Source organism: Osmia bicornis, chromosome 5 (genome assembly GCF_907164935.1).
Source record: "Osmia bicornis bicornis chromosome 5, iOsmBic2.1, whole genome shotgun sequence".
In the NCBI taxonomy this organism is placed as follows: domain Eukaryota; kingdom Metazoa; phylum Arthropoda; class Insecta; order Hymenoptera; family Megachilidae; genus Osmia; species Osmia bicornis.
Genome location: NC_060220.1, coordinates 4,271,570 through 4,290,631, shown reverse-complemented (window position 1 = coordinate 4,290,631; position 19,062 = coordinate 4,271,570). Strand labels below are relative to the sequence as shown.

General features: G+C 48.4%; 1 protein-coding gene and 1 long non-coding RNA gene across 5 annotated transcripts in view; one reads left to right on the top strand and one right to left on the bottom strand.

Annotated features, from left to right (window-relative positions):
* The window catches only part of LOC114880172 (serine/threonine-protein phosphatase 4 regulatory subunit 1-like), a 111,799-nt gene that overhangs the window by 44,909 nt on the left and 47,828 nt on the right, over nucleotides 1–19,062 (bottom strand). Inside the window, exon 1 of one of the 4 annotated variants that reach the window (XM_029195910.2) lies at nucleotides 13,815–13,864. The exons of the other annotated variants lie outside the window; for them this stretch is intronic. Coding sequence (XP_029051743.1) covers nucleotides 13,815–13,831 — 17 coding nt within the window. The 5' untranslated portion in view covers nucleotides 13,832–13,864. Of the gene's footprint in view, nucleotides 1–13,814; nucleotides 13,865–19,062 lie in introns of those variants that run through there. 4 annotated transcript variants of the gene reach the window in all.
* On the top strand, nucleotides 13,862–15,469 carry LOC123987774. Its single transcript, XR_006829380.1, has 2 exons — nucleotides 13,862–13,946; nucleotides 15,144–15,469. It is a non-coding gene; the product is annotated as an uncharacterized LOC123987774 (long non-coding RNA).

Genomic DNA, 19,062 nt, shown 5'->3' with positions numbered 1-19,062 from the left:
GCGAAACCAGTGTGCGCTTAATTATGCGTCAATGATTAATCGGAACCGAGAAAATACCAATCAATTCCGGGCGTCGAACTGTTTTCGATCGGTGCACGTTGCGAGAACGACACGCGCGATCGATAAGTCGCGTATCGCTGGGAAAATTTGCGGCAGTTCGAACGGAGCCACCGGATGAGGAAGTGGTCCAGTAACGATAACGCGGCAACGATAGATATCTTATCCAATAGACAGGCTCGAAACGTTTGCGGTTTCATTAGAGTTTCCTTGACGAACGAAACAGATTTCTCGCGAAATTGTACTTCCCACCGCGCGTTCAATTCGAGTTCTCCAACTAAACTTTCGAAATAACCGAAATAATTAATTTTCTAAACAAAACATCTACTAATCCAAACATCATTTGTAATTCAATTCCAAGTTGAAAGAGCATTAAAAATCAGATTAAAAGGAGAATCCTGTTCGAATCGCGTAGACGAAGGAGACTGGCTAACTCCGATTCCATCTGTCGGAATCTTTTTTTCTTCCCCCTCTCGTAGCGTTAGCTATCGTCGTCGTCATGGTGGTCGGGGCCATCTTAAATGGGACCACTTAAGAGTTTCTTGAATCAACTCGTCCGCGGTGGAACTCCGAAAACGAGTCCCTGCCGTTCGAGCTCGGTCGGGTTCGGGTCGCGTTAAAGTTTGCTCTTGGACGACACACGGCGAGAAAACGGAGCTATCGTGGCGACTTGGTCGTCTTGAATTTCGTCATGGGAGTAGGTTGGAATGCGTGAAGGTGCTCTACACGTCGTTGTACACGCACGAAAGAGAGACGCCTCCTTCTGGTACTCGTCCGTGATGCCTAAGAGTGTAAAGCACCGCGTTCGGCGTGTCTGCTGGTCGCACGCACACGCGTTTCTAGAGCTCGCGTGTTGGTGAAACGCGGCTCGAAAGAATCCCATTCATAGACGTAGGAACGAGAAGAACGAGAAAGAGAAAAGGTTGACGGGTGTAGAAGAGGGGGGATGAACGAAGACAGAAAGAGAGAAGAGAGGCAAAGGTATTCGGATTAGGCGCAGGCGCCAGGTAGGAGAGAAAGGCTTAATGAAAAATTTTCCACGAGAGCCTCGACGCGTTCGAGCTGACTCTCTGGCAGCCGTTTTCTAGGTCGTCGTCGAACCGGCGCGGCGCGGCTCTGGAATTCGATCTTCGAACGATCGATCTAAAACGACGATCGACCCGGAGGAGAAAGAGAGGAAACGAAAGCTACCAGGTCGAAAAGGAGGAGGAAAAAGAAGCTTCAGCGGCGTTCTTTTATCGAGAAAGAGAGGACGAAGACGATGCGATCGATACGATCCGTACCGGCGATTGTATTCGAGACGGACCGGCAGCGACCTATCGACCTCGCGCGATCGCTCCCAACCGAACACGACTCCTCCATGTCCCGAAGAAATATTTTACTTTTGCTCGACCCAGCCAACCCGATTGTTTCGTTTCAATTATAACAGATTTTTGTAAAACTGAAATTATTATAAATAAATTATTCATCCAGATTTCTCTAGTTTTCTCTATTAACCTAAGACCAATTATGCAATATTTAAGATACGCAATTCTTCATTCAACTTTGCCGACATTTTTTTAAAAGATAAAATCGAAAAGCACCTTTTCCTAGAATTTCCAAATGTACATCTAAAGATCGGCAGAGTATAGGATATTCGAACGACATCGCGGCTTATTACGCTCCCATCGACAGCAAAAAACACGCTCGAACGGTTCGTAACACGAGCAACACGCGTGCGTCCACGTTTGCTTTGCTGTCGATCGTGAAAAATGCTGGCGCCTCTTTATCGGCCCTGGAAAATTATCTACCGCGATAACGACCATTGATCGGTGCCCGTTGAATCGAGTAGACAGACTAGTCGTCGGTTCCACGAGTGGGGGAGAGACAGAGACGGTGAATGATAGAAAAAGAAGAGGTAAAACGAGGGGAGAGAGAGAGAGAGAGAGAGAGAGACTCGTTTCCGTCGTGGCGTGCTCATGAATGAAAGCCGAGTATTTCGAAACATCGAGCGAGGAAGCAGAATGCGCGTCACTCCTTCCCTTCCTCGTCACTCTTTTTAACGTCTACTCTCGCGCACTTCACGGCTTATCGAATCGAACCAACAGTGGGGAAAAAAAGGGAACGCGTTGATAGGGCGAACGTTAGGGTATATAAGGCCGCGTTTAGACCGAAACCAACGAATTCTCCTTTTTTTTTTCTCGCCTCCCCCACTTTTCTCAAATTCAAGCGTAAACGAGCATTCTTTCGCTATACCCTCTATCTCTTCTATTTCGAAGAAAAGTGGGAACGTCGGAGGAAATGATCGGTTATCGGAAAGTCTCGATGATTACACATTGGGCGGGCACGGAAAAATGTGGCAATGAAACGGCGTTTCCTCGAACCCACGGTCCGCGCACGTGTCACAGATTATTCACCCTGACGACGATACCCGGACGAACTCTGCCTCTCGTTGCTCGTTACGTCACTGACCGATCGATCGTCTTACATAATCATCGTTTACGATCCACGGATCGCGGGCTACGATCCCTTATCGTTCTTGAACAATGTTTTCACCAACGTTACCATTCGCGACAACCTAAAGCACGCTTCGCGAACGATACTTCGTGTACTTCTTCTTCTTCTTCTTCTTCTACTTCTCCCTCCGTGTGTTAACGACCGTGATTATCAGTCGGTGACCCAGTGTCGAATGGACGATAGCCCTCGCCATTCATATCTACGGTTTTTCGTCGTCACACGCAACCTCGGGCCACTCTTTCTACGTTGTAAACACGACTATACGTTATTTTTCCAGTTGACGATAGTCATTGGCATACGCTAGGATTTTTCTTTCAAACACTGCATTTAGTTGGAGTATTTATTTCTTACGAGATAAGATTTTCTTACTTATTTTGATAATTTTCTATGAAGTCAGGGTAGAAAGAACTATTTGAGGGGTCCGGGCCCCTATCTAGTTACGCCAATGACGATAGTTCCACGAAGCGAAGTTATGATGAAATTCTAAGTAGGGTCGCTGCTGTTGATAATGTTATCAATAAATATCAATAATATTATTAAGATATCGAGCCTAACCTAACCTAAGGTAGATTTTTCTTGAAAATTCGAAGAAAAATTAATAGGCGTTAACGACGTTATCGATAAACGATAGCAACACCTTTGATACTAAGGTGAAAAAGGGAATGGATAAAAAATGAATACGAAACGATTCAATTCGTGGAATTTCGATAAGGTGGGCTTTGCCACGCGTTGAAAAGATGGCGCGAAAGAACCTGTCCCTTCGACGAGCGCATTCTTCTCTTCAGCTTCTAACCAGAGACGGGAATCCTCATCTTCGAACAGCAAGTTTCTACCGCGGAAGAATCTTCTTTGATTAAAGGAAACTCGTGTACTCGCGCCTTTTATTCAAATGTTCTCATCCTCTCTGTCTCGACTGCGTTACGGGCCGAGCATCTCGCTCAGCATCCCGACGAGGATCGTGTCCCGTGGGATAGGGTTGGAATATAGCCGTTAATTATCGCGGTAACGTGGAATGCGCCTCGGTTTCCCTTTCTCTCTCTCTCTACCATCCACGCTCCCATCGATTCCATCTCCTTTTCTTCCCTCTCCTTCGCTCCTCTTCAACGAGAGCGAGAGAGGAGGATTCACTCCTATGCATCCGTCCGCAGTGGCATGGACCACCTCATTCATCCTATCTGCATTCCTTTAATGCTACCTGGGGCCTGTGGAATGTCCACCGACCAACATCCTCGTCTGTGGAGAGCCGGACATACGGTACCGCTTATCCCCGTTCCACCACTCCTTGCCGCACGTTTCCTCCTTTCCACAAAGATCCCGGCGCTCGAGGGTTGCGCTTCGTTGTTTCCTGAAAAATTGCCTTTTCGCAGCCGATGGACGGAATGGTAACACGGTCGAAATGTCCGACAGAATTTACGATTGTTAACCTTCCGTATCGAGAGGTCATCTCCGAACGGGTAACTATAGTCGCGAAAGGGTTACTGAACCTTCTCCGTGTCCATCGAGGTCTCTATCGGCAAGGAACAGTGACAAAGTCGTGATTGGTAAGTCGTAAATCATCGGTGAGCAATGGAAGTGGAGTAAGTCTTCCGGATGAGTTGGCGCGAACACACGGGGATCGTTAGCCGACCGGTGGTCATTGCTTGTCTAATATGTTAATATACGAGTCGAGGTTACCCGAGGCAGACTAGGCGTCGCCTATCCGGACACACTCGACCGGTGCTTTTACTCTCCGACCACCTTTGCTTCTCCCCCTCCGTGCGTCAATTCCACCAGGATAAACAACGTGAACGTACCGCTATATACGCGCCTGTGTTACGACGCAGAACCGTCCGATCGTCAATTATCACGGGCCAGGGCAAAGGAACTCGTTTACCTTGTCAATGGACGGGACAGAGTCCGTGGACCTGGCCACCGACCAAATCTACGACGCAATTTGCCGTTCGTTCGACTGGACAGCAAGAGAAAACGGAGCGATCCTCTTCTCGTTGTACCGCCGATCTCTAACAGGATCCTCGCGCCGAAGGAGTCGATTTTTTTATTTTGCGATTTCAGGTATAACAGATGACTATTGCGATAAAAATTTCCTTCCATTCGTACGTTTGCTTTTTTACAACACCAAATCCAACAGTTTATTGTCATATACCACGTATTTCCGAGATAAAAGAGAAAGGTGGTGGCCGGAGAGCGTAAAACCGCGTCTCATCATCGGCATCTGACGGTCGTTAGAAGCGTATCATAACACGGTGTATAACTAGGGGTAGATTCGATGGAACGAAGCCCCGTGTTTCACCTTCGGGGCCCCCGAGGCAATACAACACAATAAGGCCCCGAAGCTCGGCGATCCTCACCAAGATACCAACAGGCCCAGGTCGCTTCTCTCTTACTCTTTCCTTTTCCATCTCTCTCTTCTTCATCTTACCCCTGTATCATTTCTTTCCCTCTTTTCTCCAACTTCGTACCTTGCCTCGCTCTCTCAGTCTCTCGTTCTTTTTTTTATTTTATTTTTCCATGCACAGTGTGGCTCTCCTTTTTCTCTCTCCTCGTCGAAGAAGCAGCAGAGAACCTCTTACGGCTTCTACTCTTTGGTCGTGCCGCCGCCTCGTAGCCCTTTATCTTCACCTTCCAATCGGCCTCCTCATCGTCTCTTTCCCTGCCAGCCGCCCTCCTGCTCCCCCTGTCCCTTCGTCCGAACCGTGGCCCCCACGGCGAGAGGCACCTACCACCGCGTTAACGGTCCACGGGGCGAACTCGCGGCCAAATTTTCTCTGGCATTCGATGATCTCGAGTCATTGATCGCTAACGACCACTATGATACACTGTAATTGGGCTAAGGTGGATGGAGGAGAGTCGAAGGATTTTAAACTTCTTGATAGGAATCAAGATTATACTAATTTTTGTTTATAAAATTAATGAAAAAAATGACAGATAAATCAGCGGCCAGTTGGTTAACTATGTTCCTAGGCGGTGTCTTCGATCGAACGCGACAGGTCGCGGTTCGAATTCATCCGTGGTCTCTCGTCATTTCGTTTTGCATTCTTAATAGGACCGCCGACAGAGATTTATCTCTCCATCTGATGAAATACAAACGCAGAAATATTTGATTCCAAGCTTGTCTCTCTCTTTCCCTCTCTCGTGGCTGGAATCTCAAAGGTCTCGCGGATCCCCTGGAATTCGTTTGGTCCGTGCGCAGTGAAAGCAAGAAAGTTTTTCTTCTTTCTCCTCCTGTTCCAAGCCTGGCCTCTTCTTCCTTCTTCGACGTCGGGACGACTCGACTCTCTTAATCGATACTGTTTTCTTCGAAGGAGATTGCGCGTTCGCCGAAGGTTAGAGACGCCGTTCGGCGTTAGGAGCGTCGCGACGAGCAAGGATGCCATCGTTTTCGCAGCAACTCCTTCTGTTGCGGCTGCTGCTGTTAGGATCTATCCTGATCTTCTCGAGGATCTCTTTCTTTCTCTCTTTTACACGCCGTAGCTGCCGGGCTCCTCCCTTGACGAAGGTCAAGACACACGAAATCTCCATTTGCCCGAGGTCGTAGAGCGCCGCGGCACCTTCGAATTTCGTGGCGGACCTTCCGAGAATCGACGAGCAGCGCCGCGATGGAGGCCCTCCTTCCTCTTTCGATCGAAAACCAGCACGGTCGCCGCTCCCTCCTCAGGATTCTCACTTTTTTATGACCGACCTTCCTTCGCGTATATCGCTAACGAGGCGGCGCTCCTGCGACAACACTCTACAAAGTAGGTATGGCTAGGTGGTCGTCGCTTCTGCTCGCTAAGGGTGCGTTTTCACGTTCATTCGCGATATTTAGAAGGGTTGCTATTCCTTTCGGATGTCTTCCAAATGGTAGCTCGTCGAGTTAGAAGGTTACGACCTAACTCGAGAAAGAAGACAACTAGCAATCGGTCGATCGCGTTTGCTCCAATTCACGCGAACCAAGAAGAATGGCCAAGAACTATCGAACGAATTCCGTTGCGTGCGGTCCGATCAGATCCGATCGGTTACGCGCGATGAGCATCGCGAAGTTCGATCAAACGAACGCGAGCCAAGAGAATCTAAGCGCGAAGGATCGTCGTGAGAAATCCTCGCGTTCTCTCACGCGGACGAATAAAATTGTTCGTTATTCTGAGTTTTTCTCACGTAGTAAAGGCATCCGTCCCAGATCGCGTCGGTCGGTGTGTACGCGAGCGAGCGCGCGCGATATAGCCGAAAACCGGCCCGCGGATGAAACGAGACGAATCGTCCGCATACATATGAGGAATCGACAATGAGTTTCTGAGAAACGCGGTCTTTAACATAAATTTCCGAGAGGCTCGTTCCATTTCGACGACTTTCTCGGTTCCCTGCTTATTCTCCTGCCCCTTGCCCATTCATTCGTCGACGCTCTATCGGCCCTCTGTGTTTTCCTCTTGCTCTCTCGCACATGCTGCGCCGAGCCGCGAGGCTCGCTGGAAAAATGTCCCACGACATCTCTTTTCCCTTTTCCCAGGACCCGGTGCATGCTATATAGACGCATTTTTTCCCGAAAGGACCTACCCCACGGTTCCTGGAATCGATGGGCCCTCAAGGATCTTTCCCTCTCTATCTTTCTTTCTTCTCCCTTCTTTCACTCTCCTCGTCTTACATACAACAAGTTCGTTTCCTGCTGTAGGTATATCTCGCACTTATTGAAACACCAGACGCTTCGAACCAAGATATCGTAGCTGACGATGTAAATCTTTCTGTGAGTATCGTGGTAAAAAAAAAAAAATATGAAAGGAACACCGCTCTTGTATGGTGTTTCTAGGTTTTTGAGCGATCATGTTCCAAATGTAGGGATTTCGACGAATTCGAAAACCATAGATTAAACTGGGACTCGATTTGTACTAAAAAGAACGAAATAACTGTAGATGCTAAAGAAGTAAGAAGACTTCTGCTTTAAAATTCATTAATTTTTTTTCTTTCACAAAGACAGTCAGAAAATTATTGTAAATTTGATTCTAATCTTTCCTGTTTATCTATCCGCATTTCTCCTGACAGTATATTAGAAGCGCACAGGGTATGAGAGGATTTTCAAGGGTGGAACTCAGTTTGTCCATGGTACCTCGGCTAAATTCCCACGCGCTCTTCCATTCTCTTGGTTGCACGCCGCCAGGGTAAGGGGCTAGTCATAATATTTAAGATAATCCTAGCCAGGAAGGTAAAGCCGTCTACGTGTTTCACGAAACGCCTCTCTTCTCTCTTTAGCGCGTTCCTCGGTAGAACGGGAATTTATGGCGGGGAATTAATGGCACCGTCCTCCTGGTCCGAGAAAAATTTCGTCGTTCCGCTTGAATTGTTTCGCGGTGCAAATTGCGGTGTAAATTTGACGCGGTTATTTTCTCTCGTTAGAGAAAGGTCGAGAAAAAAAGAAGAAATATAGAAGGGAAGAGGGGCATCTTCTTTCCCGTTTCTTGGGACACAGCACACGCTTGTTGCCCCTGACTCGGCTCCTGCATTTACATTTTCGAAAGGAGCATCCGCCTTTCCGAGAATCGGCACAAGTCACGAACACCGCTCTTGTTCTCCACCACGTCGATGTATCTATTTTCTGGAAAAAAATCCTGCGACGTTTCTTCCCTTCGTCACATGGCGAAACGGACCTGCGTGAACATGGAAACTAGAGAACATTTCCTCTGCTCGTTTTTACCATAAGTCCTTTTTAAGAATTCAACTGGATGGAATCTATGATTCTTTCATTTTTATTATTTAGAATTACTTTCGACTGCTTTTATACAGTCAACTTCGAACAGAACGAAGGGGGTGAATGAATTAATTCAGAATTCAGTTTGAGGGGGTGCGAAGTAATGGCGAATCAAGAATTCCCAGCCCGATAGGACCCGGTCAGAGATTTCGGTCTACCGTAAGGAGCAGCCAGGAGAGAAACAGACGATGGACAAAGAGCAAAGTCGAATGTTTCGAGGTATCCTCGGAAGGAATTCCAAGCCCGGTTTGGGCCCGCAAAGGCCAAGAAACCGCGCGCGCCCCCACGTTTTCTATCCCTATCCTCCTCTCGTTCCTCTTGGTCGCGCCAGCGCGCCCTAAGGCTTGCCTCTATCGGCCGTCCTCCGATTGGCCCGCGGGCCCAGTCATTCACAGAAAACACAGAATGCAGACGGTCACGTGACTCGTGGACCAGGGCCCGAGAGAAGAGTAGAGTAGAGTAGAGGAGGGAAGAGAAGAGGGTCGGGGGTGTGCGTGCTCGCTATGGCGCCAGGCGGTTCACCGCCTCTTTATTCTCCCTTCGCTCCGCGGCTCCACCATCCCGTTCGCAGGGATGCGAGTCCCTTGGATGACGCAGGTTTCCCTAGCGATGTCGACGAACCTTCTTCGAGAACCGAACAACGGTCTGACTCTCTCTTTAGAAATTAGTAGTCGCAGCAACAGGTGTCGCTTTTCAACCATTCTTTTTTTCCTTTCCTTCTTCTCGTCGATAAAAAGCAAGGAAAAGTTGGCGAAAGTTGATCGAACAAGGGCAAACAAAGAAGATAAAAACGAAATGCGATTTCAACGGGTTCGAAGAAGGAAGTGGATGAAAAAAATAAAGAAAAGATCGGCGGAGGAAAAAGAAGCTAGGATCGTTCGTAGCTATCGCGTAGGAGAAAACCGACCGGGGTGGTTCTCACCCCCTCGTGCGTTTCAGGCACTGTGTCGGTGGCCCGATTCTCGGAAGGACCTCATTTGTTGCTCAGTGCTATATATCTCATTCGGGAGCCTCTCTCCGCTGTGTATCCCCTCGCTCCTTCTCTTTCTCTTCCTCTGTTGTTGCTGCTACGGCCAGAGAACCTCGGGATGCTGGGAATAAGTGCATGCTTTTACGAAAACGAACTCCGTTTGCCAGCGGCCCACGCTACGAATGTGTGCGTGCAGTTCGTTCCACGCTGATCGCCCCCTTCGCTCGTACCAACACAGCCGCGTAAACGCACACCGGGGTATAGTCAACGACGCGCGAGGGTCGAACGCGTGTTTTTTTTTTTCCCTCCAAAAATCTGAGCGTGAGAACGCAGATAAAAAGTGTCGAAGGAACGGCGATAAAGAAGCGGATGCCTTTGCCGTTAATCGTACCGAAGGTGGGCGCTGATTACGTGGATCGTTCGTTGCACTGGCGTGAACGATTCTATAAGAACACGAGAGGAATGCATCGTTTTCTTCTTTATGTTCTTCTATGAATAGATAAGCAAGGAGCACTTAATATTCATGCAAGTGGACGGTTGTATTTAATTGTCGTTTCGTGGAAGGGATGTTGAAGTAATTTTTCAAATCGTTCCGTATGGGAACCGCTGCCTCGAATAAACACAGCCTCTGCATTCCTGCATACGAACGGAATTCACCGTTGCTCGAGGTGTACGCTCGAGAACGTCGGTTAACCAGGCCGGATCGTAACTAATTCCGTTTCAATTTCTACGGGCGCCGGAAACGTATCTTAATCGACGCGGAGCTCGCTCGCGGAAAGTACGAAACGCCGCGAGGCACGCGTGGAATCGAAAAAGAAAAGCGGTAGAAAGAGGGAGCGTGGGGCGAAGAAAACAGGTGGTGGTTGTAGCGAGGAGAACGAGTGGCTCGCGATCGGAGCAGGCGACCGATTGAGAACAACGCGAAGAGGAGCGGTGTGTCCTTATCCCGGGGATGAGTCCTTGATCCCTCCGTAGAGGGCTGAGAGATATACAGGAGAGGAAGACGGAGAAAGAAGAACGCGGAGCCGCTGGCTGCCGGCGCAGAATTCAAAGAACTGGGAGCGAGGTAAACAAAATATTCCTGCAGGTCGGTGTGTATACACAGGTTCGTGGCAGCTTCTCGGGCGCGTGCATGTGTGTCTCCAGGCGCGAGAGGAAGAAACGAAGAGAGAAAAACGGAAGAGGGAAAGAGCAACGACTAAGACGGCGACGACGATGACGACGAAGAAGAAGAAGAAGAAGAAACAAGGGTGGGGCGAAACAAGCGTAAGAAGAAGACGAAGAAGAATGAAGGTGTATAGAGGGAGAGGGTTAGGGCCCTGGCAAGGGCGAGGAGTCGGTTGAAAAGAGAAGGAAGTACGAAGGTATTCGGTGGCGCCGCGCGCGAGTTGGTGAGCAAACGAGCGAGTGCGAAGGGCGAGAAGGTAGCGAAGAGGGTGTGAGGCGGGAGGGGAGGAGCCGGTGCCGGTGGAAAGGTGGGAGAAACTGTCGGGGCCTGGGGAGAGGTAAAGGGCCCCGAAGATGGGCCCTGGCGGCGCGATAGTGACGGCGATGGTGGTGCTAGCGATGCTGCTGCCGCCGGTGGTGGAAGTGGTGACGGTACACAGGGGTAGAGCCGTAGAGGGGGAGAAAAAGAGGGAGGACAGAGGCAGAGGTGAGAGGGAAAGGGCGGGGGGTCGTGGAATGCGGCCGTGGTCCCGGTATATACGCGCCAGTCGGCTATGCCAGGGTATTTGTGTATTTATGTGGAACACCGGAGAACCTCGACGATGAGGAAGACAGAGAGGGCTACGCGAGACTCTTCAAAGAGAGGGACGAGGACAGAGGAGAGCCAATGGCCAGCCAAGGTGTGCTGCCCTTTTGGTACGAGGGAGCGAGTAGGTAGAGGTACTCGAAGGAGCACCCGACTATGCAGCAAGAACACCAGGAACCAAACGACAACCACCGTCCCACCACCTACCGCACTTCTCTTTTTATCCTTACGAGGTTCCTCGAAATTCCATCCTGGACTTTCACGTCCCGCGCGGAACGCCCGGAAAGGTGCTGCTTTAGAGGGAACTTTATAGGGATCACCGTACCCAGGCGATTCAAACGATCGAACCGAATTACGAATCTTCAATGAAATACCGGGCATTACAAGCGCGTTTCCTTTCTCTCGTTAGATATTTCGAAAATTTCAGATATACCCTTGTCACAGGGTAAATCGTATCGGTAACACGGAACGATCGGGGACACGTTCAATTGTCCAACGTACATCGAAAGGAAGGCGCATCGTGGAATTTTCCCGCCTTCTTCCCTGATCTTCCTCTCTGGTTACCAGGAACGACGGACGTGACACGAGTGACCGGCACGTGAGAGAATGTCGTCAATGCGATGGCAGTGGTTTCAGGAGGGAGCGAGGAGGCCAAGGGCCGAGGTAGAGGAGGAGGAACGAACGAACAGGGAGGGAAATACCTGGCTTCGGAATCATCGCGGGCACTGTGTACGCGCTCGAGTACGAATCTCGAATACCGACCCCGTCCAACCGATCGCGGAGACTGCAGCCCCGGTATTCGAACCACGTGGCTACTCACCGGACTACGACCAGACTCGCACGCTCGCGATCGCGTTGACAGGACACACGGCGAAGGGTCAACGACGTATCTGGAAGAACCGGTGCTCGAGCGGCGCATAATTTGCCGTGAGAATGCAAATCGGCTGATTCGTTTGAATTTCGAGCCGCGGCGGCGCGCTTAGCCTCGCTTCTTCCTACAAAATCTCCTTATCTTGCAAGGTCCCGTGCAACTAAGCATTCCACGGGAATCGGAGACCGATGCGACGGCGAAAAATGAAGAAGACACGATACTCCCGGGCAAAAACACCTATCAACGTTTCCGCTTTGTCCGAAAACCGAGATAGAAGCAACTCGCACGCCCCGTTACGGACGACGACGGACCATGAAGAAGTCGGTTAGCAGGTGTGGCGCAATCTATTCAAGAATTTCAAGAGGGCGTCGCTTCTATATCGACCCCCGATATCTTGGAAGCCCCGCGTTTAAATCCGTCAAAATATATCTACAGAAAGGCGCGTGAGACGTTTCTGTACGATCGTTTTTCCAGTCTAACGGCTATCCATCGTGCAGTGAAAAAGACTATTCGATACCTAATTTTGATATTAACATATTTCTGACTAAATAGGCGAAATGCTGGTCGCGACGTACACCCACTGGAGCATAGTAAGTTGGGACGATCGCGAAACGGAGCAGTCTGTTCTCTCTCGTCTTTCCATGGGTTACGGGCGGCCAGAGATCGCGCTGTGTCGAGGCTCGCACAGCATCTCGGGCGGTCCAGTGGCGTCACTGCCCTCCTCGGTCCCCCACCCTCGTATTTCCATCCCCTCTCCCCCTTCTTTTGGGCTGGAGTTTTTGGATGGAGGGGTAATATACGTGCACGAGCGCATACAATCACCGGTTCCGCTCCTCTATGTGTGTCTGTACGTCTCGGGATATTAGGTGTACGAGGCCGCTCGCGCGCGCCTGTATGCCTGACAGAGGGCAACAGAAGGGCGAGGGACGAGGGGACAGGAGGGAGGCGTCGCGCCGTGGGAACCGAGGAAAACGTTTCCCGCATACCACCCCTCCCCGCGGGCTCGACCGCCCCCTCCAACGCCAACACACATTCACGCACGGTTAATACGTACGTGTACGTACAGTGGCCCGCATTAATATTCGGACACCGATATATGTATATTTCAATAATTATTAATCGATATATCCATTTGACAATTATATTCATTAACAAAGTGTACAAAATATTGATACGAAAATAACTTCCATATGAACAATTATTTCGCGTTTTTAATAATTTGAAAAATAACAGAGCGTACCTAGTATTGCTCCAAAAATGTTGTACATTTAATTTCCTACTATTTTCTATGCAATTTCGTAAAGAACGAAGAATGTTACGTGTAAAAATGGCGTTATTTCACTGGCTAGTCCTTAATGGGTTAATGCGGGCCACTGTACAGTACTAAAAGGTAAGCGAGCACACGCGCGCGCAAGCGGGACCACACTAAGGAGGTACGCGAAGCGAATGTGGCACCACGTGACTCCTCTCTCACACTCTCATTCTACATAGCCTTCTCTTACTCTATCTTTCTTTCGACCTCTTTCTTACTCTCTCGTCCCCTCTTTGTCACACTTACGTACGTGCTCTCCCTCCCCTCTTTCTACGATCCTTATTCGAACGACGCAGTTGCGCGTACCTACCGCCGGAGCAACTGCGTCGTAGGCTACTCCGAGAACGAGATCCGTGTATCGCGTCGTTTCCTTGTCCGGCGACGACATCGTCCAGCCACAGGACGATCCCAGACACCGATCTATATAGGCAACGCGAGTTGCGAAGTAACGGCGTGGAAATCGTGAAACGGCACCCACACACGATTCAACGGTACCGAGAGAAGGAGCGCTTGTGTCACGGTTTGCGTCACCGTTCGGAACGCGCATACCACCGCTGCACGTTACGTGACTCTTTTTATCCTTTTTCTTTTTGTCTATTTAAAGCATTTGCAAATGAAGCGATCGGTAAGAGAACTTACCGGAAACGGCCTCGCATGCAGCGTCATGAAAGCAATCTCTGACTGGACTTACCTGGAAATCAAAGGAAACGATTATTAGGAAAAGTGATTAAGTTGCACGATTCGTTGTACGATTTCATTTAAATTCAAAAGGTAATAAAATATCGAATAAAGATTGGATGACGATAATATACGGATTGGTGATAAAGTTTGGAAAGATAAAAGGTAGCATCCGTGACGAGCTATCGAGCGAGATCAGCGATGACGCAAATACGCATAGCTTTTTGTGTGTCAACAACGAGTTTCACTTACAAAAGGCAGTAAAATTTTCGGGGAAACGTTGGTCTAAATTTCGATATGCCTCGCAGCTAACGGGAGAACCGCGCGCCGTTTGATATCGTCCATCGCTGGCAGGCACGTTTCAACCGCAAAACGTTCATGATTATTCTAACAATAGATCGTGTATATCCGAGTATACTGTAATTTATTTGATTGACGAGCTGTGTAACTGCGTTTGAACAAGGTGTGATCGAAGGTAACAGGGGCAATTAGCAACTATGAAAACTCGCTGCTCTAATTAAAGGGGAACAACGGTTCAAAACGATTCGCAACAATGTACAAAGCATATTCTATAATAGTTACGAAAACTTTAATGATTTCTAATTTTTTACCGGCTGGAACCCACCATTTCCCTATAAAACGCAGGTGATGGATTTGTATAATAAAGCCATTCGAGTCAGATAAATGTAGATTATTTTAAAGATCTTTCAGGAGCGTGCACGAAAAGGTTGCACAGGTAGGCGAAAAATCGAGCCGACAGGCAAAAGCGGGCACAGACGGAACGGAGGAGATGGGGTACACGTATATCGGGGGCAGGTACGCGTCGAACGTGGAAATTTGAGACTGACACGAGCAAATGAAACGCGGACCCGAGAGGCCGGAAAGCCATAGAGTACTCTCCCATAGAGCGTCGTGAAACTCGATTATTTCGTGCGAGGCGAAGGCGGGATTCGCGCTTCTGTACCGGTTTCGAGTCGGATGGACGCTCCGCACACGTCGCGCCGCGACGCGACGGTTCGCTGTGTTAATTAATCTCGTTAAGGCACGAGCTGACAACCGCGTCCAAGAGACTCTCACTGCCAGTCGATCGACTTTTACGCCACGCTTTCGACCTCTGTTCACGATCATTTTCAATCCCGTTCATCGTTTTTACTCCTCGATCCGATCGTTCGAACAATTAGAATATCGATTGGTATTCTGCGGTATTCTCCTGTTAACTCGTTAAATACCGCCGGGACCACCAGTTGCGAGCACTATGAATGGAAAATAAAATTTCTCTTCAATTTTAAGTAACAGGAGCAAAGTATGTTGGATTTTGTTCGAAAAGTGAGAGCAGAAACACGATGAGCGACCAGGAAAGAGAAAAAGAAGGGTAACATGTAGAAAGACAGAGAAAGAAGCAGAGAGAAGGACGCGGTCTAGATGAAAGCAGCCCAAAAGGGAGGTCGCCGCCCTTCCAGGAACCCTTATAAAACTTGGACCCGATCTTCCTAACACGCACGCTAAAATCTTTCCATACACGCTTGCTCGAGGTTCTCTCAACAAAATTCCCTCTTTGATTATTGAAATAAAATATTCTGTAGTTATACTTGTTAATAAAGAATGAATTGAAAATATCCTACTATGTACGTTCACTTTCCCTCTTTCTTCCTTCTGAAATTCTCAGCTTATTCTCGCAGATCTCAAGCTGCGACTGTACAGGTAGATCCGACATGCACGCACACGTTCCATGATTCCTAGGATTTTTCACAGATCCTTAAATTCCTTGCACGATAAGCAGAGCTTTCGTTTGTGCGGCTATCGCGTGGGAAGCTACCCCGAGGCGCATTCGCACATGCGCGTCCAACACGCGCGAAGAGGTAAATTTTGCATATTTACTACTGGCCCGACAAAAGAAGATTCATCCAGAAAGAAACGTGAAGTCGTTTTAATTGCGAATAGCTCGTTAACGATTCAAGAGATTTATCAAATTCCCTTTGCTTGGATACTGTCAGACAACGCGTTCACCTTTGGCTCGTTTATTTTCGACCGAGAACAAAATGATCCGATATTAAAAGAAACTCTTAGCAGCGTAATTAAAATCCGACCCCGTGTGCTCTGGATAGAAGAGGAAAAAAAAGCACGTTTCGCGAAAGAGAATTTAAATTACAAGCGTGCCGATGACAGGTAGCTCGGCGGAGAGAAACGGAGTTACCCCTGTCCCAGGAACTCTCGGTGGACTCTACCGTAAGCCGTGATTATTGCGTTACAGAACGACGAGACGACGAGAAAATGCAGTCGTAAGGTTTTCGTGGAACGAGCCTTAAATTACGAGGAAAGTTAAGAGCGCGAGAAAGAGGCGTAACGCGCGCACCGCTCTCGGCCGGCACCCGACCGAGCATCAGCGACGAGAGTAAAGTAATCACCGGCAAAATTGGTTGACGAGATAGTCAGATTGGCCGCTGGCCACTTGGCTGCTCGATTGTCCAGACACGCCCTCGGCGAAATGAAATTTGATTTTGTCGGGCAATTTCGCGCCCAAATCAACCACCCCCTGGCGAGACGTTGGAAAGAGATTCTGTCGCGCGCGAGTACCGACGCAAGTGCCGGTATACACGCGCGTACGGAGAGGAACCGGCGACAGTCTGATGGTGGTGAAACGAGAGGCAAAGGGGGTAGAAAGGAGAAAGAGACAGAGAGACCGAGAGAGTTCCATAACCTTGTTAAGGGCCGCACCCTCGTGGTATTGGCCTCATTGAACGGGTTAGAGGCATCTTTCCGAGTGTCGAGTGGTCTCTTAAAAGTTCAAAGGGTAGAAGATCGGGGTAAGGGCTCCGTGTGCATTCGTGGAAGAACATTACGCACGAGATCGTCTTTCGAGACGCCGAAAACCACGTTTAACCCTGCTGTGCGCCAAGGGGACGAACGCTGGAAAGATCCTCTCGGTTGAACGGAGACGATGTACAGGGCGTGCGAATTTCATTTTACATATAGGAAATCTTTTCATGGAGAAATAAATTATTTAACGAGAAATCATTTATCATTCGCATCTGAAAACTTAATCAGTTCGTAATCTATAAATCTACTCTATCGCACTCTGTTCAACGATCGCAGTTTCAATCTGGAAAAATTACCGTTAAACGAGAGCAAGAACAACGAACGCGACGAAGAGAACGAAGAATTCCCACGAGAAGCGTGGTCGTGGCACAAACAATCCCGATTACACCGAAAATGTTCGGTGATTCGATTACAGAGGCAGAGAGAGAGAGAGAGAGAACGCGCGCGCGCGCTAGTGTACTTAAGCGAGCGCGCCGCTATATAGTTCGTGTAATTCAATTTCTTTAAAGTAATTACTTGTTGCTTCTACCGTTGGAAGTTAGTTCCCGGTTGAAAATCAATGCCGCATCCACGACGCCGAGTTTCTCATTATGAGCTGAAAGCGTCTCCGCGAACGCGATCGATTAAGGGTCGGCTCCGACCGTCGAGAAGCGACCGCCCGCAACGGATCCTCCGTTTCCCGGCTGTTCGATCCACTTCTCCGCTCGTTCTCGAGAAATAATCATTTTACGCAATGTCTCCTTCGATTTCGAGAGAGGAGAAACGTGGTCTCGAACGCGTAGCTCAGCCGCGAACGGAACAAACGATCGGACCGGGCAAACGGCTACGTCAGAGCCGCCATTGATACGCAGACCGTACAAACGCGGAACAAGACAGAATTTTTGAACATTATGAATTTCTTTTTTCAATTAAATGTTTGTTCATTTGTTTCTTAATCTATTTGCACCGATAAGTGAATGATTTCGTGCAGTTTAGATGGTTACTATCGTGAGAAGTATTTTTTCAAAGTTGAAGAAGAAATTGATTAGAAAATTTTACAAATTTGTCCATAAACATATTATTTTCATAAAGAAAGCTGAAGATTATTAGAAACTTAAAGAAGTTAATTCGAGTTACGAACACTCGTGAAGATGGCGAGAAGTCTGTTTTATACCGACTGCCATTTTGACGATCGATATCAGGCTTATTCTTCGTTTGAAAAGCAATTTCAATCGATTAATGCTTATGAATTACGAAACCTTAGTAATAATATTTTTAAAAATTAAATTTAATTAACCCTTTGAATATGAGACATAGGGTTGACAGAAGGTTCGATCAAGGAGGGCGAAGAAGCGATGGAAAACGGAAAGCAAGCAGGGAAGCGTGCCTATACAATATCGTCTTCGACTATTTTCGACCGGACTTCGTAGAATCATACAATTTCTCAGCGAGTTTACGGCGCCATCATTCATTTCGTGGTTACTCGAGCGATACCGCCGGCTAGCCGTTCATTTCCACAAAGATTCTGCCTTTGAGCAACGCTCGCGATCGAGAATATTCATAATAGAGAAAAGAGAAAAAAAGAATTGATTCCGAGACCGAGGAATGTCCGACGAACGAGCTGATGCAACGACGTAACAACCTCCTAGACGAAGCTTCCCCTGTCTGGCTTCCTTTATTCACCGCGATCCAGACGTCGCTAGCCGCAACCCACGTGAGCGTGTAAAATTCTGCGCTCTTAAAATAACCAGCTACAAAAGAAGCCGTCGTCGGGATTGCACGCGAGATATCCGCTCATCCAGCCGTTGCCTTTCTCCAGGAAAATGCACCGCGCCTCGTATTCCGTATGAATCGGAGGATCAACGGGACGTGAGAATACGTAGAACGCGGCACGCAATCGCGATGTACGTACACACTCGGTAAATAGTCGTCGTTACATGGCTGCAAGCGGATTTGCATCGGCTACCGGATGTTTACAATCTGCCACTTGACGGCGACCCAGCGTGCGCTCAGTCCGTTGCACGCATGTCGCGGCGCATCGCCTTTTATCCTAGAAACATTTCGAGCTGACCGATTTCAATTGGAACACCCGTTGTATGACAAGAGAAGCTTGTATGTCAAAATTTAGAAGAAACGCGAATCTAAATGCTAATTTTTAAGTATAGGGCGCAAGGATCTGAGAGACAGTACGACACCTCCGCATAGAGTATTACAAGACGGAAATCAATTATCTTAAAAACCAAGGTTCGGATCAAAAATTGTTATTTACATTTTCGACTCATTTTTGCACGAGGAATCACCCCCTTTTCAACATTTATCACGATTTTCTCTACACCCTCTATATCTCGTTCCTCTTCATCCCTGATTACTCTTTCCCCTTTTGCCCTTCTCGAACGGGCCAGTTTAACATTTT